This window comes from Terrapene carolina, unplaced genomic scaffold (genome assembly GCF_002925995.2).
Source record: "Terrapene carolina triunguis isolate 2854851 unplaced genomic scaffold, T_m_triunguis-2.0 Scaffold93, whole genome shotgun sequence".
Lineage (NCBI taxonomy): Eukaryota > Metazoa > Chordata > Testudines > Emydidae > Terrapene > Terrapene triunguis.
In genome coordinates, this window is record NW_020664444.1 from 30,302,325 (window position 1) to 30,308,906 (window position 6,582).

The 6,582-nt window shown below is 51.4% G+C and overlaps 1 protein-coding gene across 1 annotated transcript; it reads right to left on the minus strand.

The window, feature by feature from the left end:
* Window positions 1-278: 278 nt before the first annotated feature.
* LOC112116089 (galanin receptor type 2-like) lies at window positions 279-6,350 on the minus strand. Its single transcript, XM_024213412.1, has 2 exons — window positions 5,977-6,350; window positions 279-1,029 (listed from the first exon to the last, which is right to left on the minus strand). The coding sequence occupies exons 1-2, from the start codon at window positions 6,348-6,350 to the stop codon at window positions 279-281; spliced, it is 1,125 nt and encodes a 374-aa protein (XP_024069180.1).
* Window positions 6,351-6,582: the final 232 nt, after the last annotated feature.

Genomic DNA, 6,582 nt, shown 5'->3' on the forward strand with positions numbered 1-6,582 from the left:
AATGAGCTTTAGACCAGCAGGGCTGTGGCTCCAGTGTGAGCTGGGGTCTGGTCCCTCCCATGAGCAGGCCCATTCTCGGACGCTGTCTGGGGGGCTCTGATGCAGTGCTCGGGAGAACAATAGGCCTGTGGCATGCCAGGAGAAATTTAAGTCCAGGGGTAGGAGTGGGATTCTCTGGGGCTGTCTCTCGTGTCCTCTCCATCATCCAGTGAGAAGGGGAGGCCTCTCCCTGCCACTGGCAACACAGCATGGCTGCCCGAGAGGATGGAGCCTCGCTGCTAGGAGAGGTGAAGGGGCCTGGAGGAGCCTGACTGGACCATGAGGGATCCTGCATCCAGCTCGCACCCGTCCTGCTGCCCGTTGTGCTCCTCGTTCATCTGGGATACCTCAGTGGAGCCTGCCTCAAAGCCTGGCACCGTCTGGGCAGCGTGCACCACATGGACCTTGTTGCGGGCCTTCTTCCTCAGGAGGCAGCTGAAGACCTTCTTGAAGCCCTTGCGGAAGTGCTTGGAGACCAGGGCATAGACGATGGGGTTGAGGCAGGAGTTGGCGTAGGCCATGCAGTGGGAGAGCAGCCGGAAGGCGTAGGTGGCCTGGTTGAAGGGGAAGTCCCCATAGAGGTAGCGCAGGATCACCACGTGGTAGGGCAGCCAGCACAGGCAGAAGAGGATGGTCACTATGATGATCATCTTGGTCACCTTCCGCTTGGCCTTCTTGGACTCTGACATATCCTCCAGGGGGTCCACGGCCGTCCACAGGTACTTGATGGTCCTGGTGTAGGAGAGACTGACGATCAGCACGGGGATCACGTAGCCAAAGGCAAACGTGCTGGTGTCTATGATCTTGCGCTTCCACTCCTCCCAGCCAGGCATGCAGATGTAGCTGGACTCCCACTCGATCAGGTCGTAGTAGCTCAGGTACGGACCAGCGAAGACCACAGAGAGGCCCCAGATCACAGCCAAGGCAGCAACCGCGTTGCAGGGGGTCCGCAGTTCCCGGGAGCGCAGTGGGTAGCGGATGGCCAGGTACCTGGAGATGAAAACAAACAGGCAGTGGTTAGGGGTGCAGAGGACTCTGCCTTGGACATGCAGTCGCTGTGGGATTCCTGCTGTCCTGTGGCAGTGGTTCCCTCTCTCCCCTTCTGCTTACATCCAGCCTCAGCAAATGCATGCGACATCACTAAGGAAGGGGCCTCGCCCTGCCAAACCCTCTTAACCCATTCAGAATACTGCCCTGTGTAGGGCAGCATTTTGATTCCTAGTGGGATTCTTCCTGGACAGCCGTATTTTTCTAACCCAGGTCCCTTCCCCTCCCTCCAGACAAAGAGGGCTCAGCCTAGTTCCCTGAGCACTGGCCGGAGAGGTGAGGCTGGGGAGGCCACTCAGGAGTCACACACGATGCTCCCTATCCCCAGGGATGGAGCATGTTCCCTCCATGGCTCTCCCACGCCCAGCTGCAGCAGGGGAGGGCAGGACCAAACACAGGTCCCGGCCTCAAACCCCTCACGTGGCAGCCCATGCTGACACGGGTCCCTCCTCTGCTGAAAGGAAGAGATTGTGCCTCTGCCTGGCTGAGAATGAGGCTGGGATCTGATCAAACTCAGGCCCAGCCCTGAACCTTGGTTTGAGGCCTTCGGGTCCTTGCGTTCTTGGACAAGCCAAGGATGGGATGGGTGTAGGGATAGGGGTTGCAATTGACAGCCCTGGGAGGTCAATGGGAGTCGTTCCATTGATTTCCATGGGGTTTGGATCTGGCCCAGAGGTAGGCAGATCTGCTCACTGGGATCTTGACTACGCTGGCCCAGAGGAGGGGCGCTGGAGGTGCCAGAAACGACGACTCTTCCTCTCGGTGTTGGGCTGGTTTCTGGGGCCGATAAATGTCCTAGCGGCAGTTTGCTGCCTGTCTGTTCTCCCCTGGCGCTGCGCCAGTGCACCTCCAGGTTAAACCACACAATGCAAAGTGCTGCTCCTGGCTCTCCAGCAAGCGCCGGGAGGCTGAGAGAGCAGAGCGGCGTGCAGGAGGAGCGCTGTGCTCGGCTCCTGCACACTCATCAGCAGGGAGAGCAGCCAAGTGGGAACATCTGTCTGCAGCACCCCAGGAGAGCTGAAACATGTTCAGTATGACAGTCCCTGCAGGGTCCCTGGTGCGGGTGACAGCTAGGAAGGGAGACAGCTGGGATCCTAGCTGACTTGTGGACAGGAGACTGCGGGGAAGGGGGAGTAGCTGTCAATGCAGGCACAAGCCCTTCACTGCTCCAGTCTAAGCCTGTCCTCGTCAAACGGGCCGATGCTCATTGCCACGTGCTGTGCCTTAGGAGTTCATCCCTGGCAACAGCGCACAGCCGACAGCCAAGGACAATAACTCCAGCACAAAGGGTCACTCCAAGCAGTAGCGTAGCTTGTCTCTGCTGTACCGTCCATCTGGAAAGCTCCAAAAGCATTTCCCAGACAAGGTACAAGGATGGCTTCATCCTGCGCTGAAGTGCAGCCACCTCTAGGGTGGAACACAGCAACATTCTTCAGTAGCAACACTATGTTGCAGGAGAAGTGGAGAATAACCTGAAACCAGGTGGGCAGAACGCTGTGCCAAGGGGCACGCTGGGGAGCTGTAGGGATTTTAAGAGACTGTCCCTGGTTCTGAGCTAGCTGAAGAGATGCTGTCTCCCACTGCAACTCCTTGAACTCTTACTTTCCATCTGCAGTGAAGTACCATGAGCTATATCCCCTCATGTTAGGCTTCAATCTGATCTCATAAACTACCTGGGGTCAGCTTTGAGCCAGTACTTGGGTGGGAGACCTCCAAAGATAGCTCACAGTAAGTGCTGTGGGAAGTGGTCCTAGTGATTTATCAGCCACTATCAGATATAAAACTAAGCACCTGGCTACATTTGATTATCAAAGTCCTATCAGCCTCTTTCTCAGGAGTGCTGGGGCTGAGTCCCTGAGGTCCTGGTCCAGTTCTGGGCTATCTTAATGCCCCTTGCCTTTTCAGTTGGGGATGCTATTCTTCTCTTCTTACCCCCAGACAGCACCTAGCACAATGGGATCCTGGTCCCTAACTAGGTTCCTGGCACTACAGTAATACCAATAACTGCTGAGGACATTCCTATAGAAGGGGTGCTATTTCAGTGGTGAGTGAAGTGGACATAAGAATGGCCATACTGGGTCAGACCAATGGTCCATCTAGCCCAGTATCCTGTCTTCTGACAGTGGCCAGTGCCAGATGCTTCTGAGGGAATGAACTGAACAGTGCAGTTCATCAAATGATCCATCCCCTATCACCAAGTCCCCTAAGTAGTTAGAGGCTTAGGGACATCCAGAGCATGGGGTTGTGTCCCTGACCAACTTGGCTAACAGCCATTGATGGACCTCTTCTCCAGGAATTTACCTAATTCTTTTTTGAACCCAATTATACTTGTGGTCTTCACAACCTCCCCGGCAACGAGTTCCACAGGTTGATTGTGTGTTGTGTGAAGAAGTACTTCCTTATGTTTGTTGTAAACCTGACTATTAATATCATTGGGTGACCCCTGGTTCTCCTACATATCCCCCCTTGGTTGTCTCTTTTCTAAGATGAACAGTCCCAGTCTTTTTAATCTTGTCTCAGATGGAAACTGTTCCATCCCCCAATCATTTTGTTGCCCTTCTTTGTACTTTTTCCAATTCTAATAAATCTTTTTTGAGATGGGGCGACCAGAACTGCACAGAGTATTCAAGGTGTGGGCATACCGTGGATTTATACAGTGGCATTATGATATTTTCTGTCTTCTCTATCCCTTTCCTAAACTTCCTAACATTCCAGTAGCTTTTTCGACTGTCACTGCACATTGAGTGGATGTTTTCAGAGAACTATCCACAGTGACTCCAAGATCTCTTTCTAGAGTGGTAACAGCTAATTTAGATCATTTTGTATGTATAGTTGGGATTATGTTTTCCAATGTGCATTGCTTTGAATTTCATCTGCCATTTAGTTACTCCGTCATCCAGTTTTGTGAGATCCCTTTGTAACTCTTTCCAGTCAGCTTTGGACTTAATTATCATGAGTAATTTTGTATCATCTGCAAACTTGTTCACCTCACTGTTCACCCGTTTTTCCAGATAGTTTATGAATATGTTGAACAGCATAGGATCAAATACAGATCCTTGGGAGACCCCATTATTTACCTCTCTCCACTGTGAAAACTGACCCTTTGTTTCCTATCTTTTAACCAGCTACTGATCCATGAGAGGACTTTCCCTCTTATCCCATGACTGCCTACTTCGTTTAAGAGCCTTTGGTCCTTGTCAAAGGCTTTCTGAAAGTCCAAGTACACTATATCCACTGAATCACCCTTGTCCACCTGTTGGTTGACCTCCTCAAAGAATTCCAATTGATTAGTAATAGTGCTTCCTATATAACTTGGGAAATACTTTGGGATCATTCAGAAAGAGAGGTGATATGTAAGGTAAGATAGGAATAGTCATTAATTACCTGTATATAGAATATAGCTTTTATAGAGATCAGTAGATCTCCGAGTGCTTTACAAAGAAGTTCAGTATCATTATTTCCATTTTACAGATAGGGAAACTGAGGCATGGACTAGATCGATCGATCTGTAAGTATTTATACAGCACCAATCGATGTATTGTCTGCAGGACTCTTGACGCCTTTCTATCTTCAGTCCCTGATATCGATGTGGGTTTCTTAATCACAGGGGTAATTTGCCATCCTTACCCCCACCAGCAGTGAATGTAACAAACAGGAAAAATGAGGTGATCCAACCAAGCCAAAGCATGATCCATGGGAAGAACATGTACTTCCCCCACTGTTTTGCACATAGGGGTGAAGTCGGGGCAGTGCAGCCAAAACTGGGCAGATGTCCTCTCGCAAACCAATTGACCTGATGCTGATCTGCTACACAGGTGTACACGAGGAATAGCTCAGCTGCAGTCAATAGAGCTATGTTGCTGAATGTCCACATGAAATCAGAATCAGGGCCCAATAGGCAGCATGAACCAAAACTTGCTTTCAGAATTCTGCATTGAACGCACACACTGAATTGCATTTAAGGCAGAATGGGCCAGATCCCTAGCGAGTGTAAATCAGCATCACTCTGCTAATGTCAGGGGAGCTTAGCTGCCTTACTCCAGCTAAGGATCTGGACTAATATTTTTGTGATATGACACTGGGTCCCCTATTAGACAGAGCTAGGGCCAGATTTGGCCCTGTTATAAGCAGGCACACCTGCACTGGAGACAACTGAGTCATTGCTGATTACACCCGAACTGAGCTTGGTCCCCAGTTTGAATGCACTGTGTATGCAATGTATTATTGGCACAAATCTTGGGGCTTCTAAACTGATCATTCGTCTGTGTTTCAGTGATGGTCTGACTGCGGTGGAAAGGCAAGTCCTCTATTAACCCACAGAGCTAGAATCTATCTATCTTAGGCACTTTATCTGGCCCCTAATACCATCTTAGCTGAATACCTCGCACACTTTCATGTATTTATCCAGTGAAGGAGGGCACTGCTATTATCCCATTGCACAGATGGGGAAACTGAGGCACAGAGCGGCTAAGTGATTTGCCCAAGGTCACACATGGAGTCTGTGGCAGAGCAAGGAATTGAATCCAGTCCTCCATATTCCAGGCTTGTGTCCTAATCACTAACCATCTTTCCTCTAGAAAAACACAGGCAGTGGCAGCACAAGCTTCCCTACCCAGCTAACCTGGCAGGGCCACTTCTAGGGTAGAGAGTGCAGTGGCTCCGTCTCCTTGGCCTGTAAGAACGTGGGTTGTGAAGGAGACACCTAACAGGAACTGTACTAAGTCCCTCCAACCCTTTTGGCACAGACCACATAGGGACAGCGTTAGGTCATTACTGGTGCAAGCTGGGTTTGACCTTTTCCCCATTCTCTGAGCCTCCCAGCTCCTGAGGCCAGGCACAGGGCATCTGGTAGGGCCCAGCAGTCCCAAGGCAGGTTTCGGCCTTGCTTACCTGTCCACTGAGACGGCAGCCAGCGTGAAACTGCTGGCATACATGGTGAGGTAGATGAAGAAGTGGACGGCCTTGCACATGAAGGAGCCGAAGACCCAGCCTTCCAGCGAGTAGATGGTGGCCTGGAAGGGGACGCAGAAGATGATGAAGAAGAAGTCGGCCAGGCTGAGGTTGAGGATGAAGAGGTTGGTAGTGTTGTGGCCCATCTGGCCGTTGCGCAGCAGCACCGCCAGCACCAAGCTGTTGCCCACCGTGCCCAGGAGGAAGATGAGGGAGAAGACCACTGGGATGATGACACTGGCGGGGCTGAACTGAGAGCTGTCCGAGGCGTTCCAGTACCCAGCCAGGCTGGCAAAGTCCTCGTGCTCTGTCATCCTGCCTTCAGGGGAGATGCAGGACACCTGGAGGGTGCAGAAGGAGAGAAAGGGAAGAGATCTTAATGAGGAAGAGAGTAGCCAGAGCCCTTGACTCTGTCTGACTGGACTGGGAGGATGAGACCCCATTAACAACTCTATGGCCAAGTGCTCTTCAGCAGAATCTGCTAGTTACTATTGGCTCGGGGAACACACAGCATGAGACTGGGCTCTGTCTTAACAAAGCCAGTGC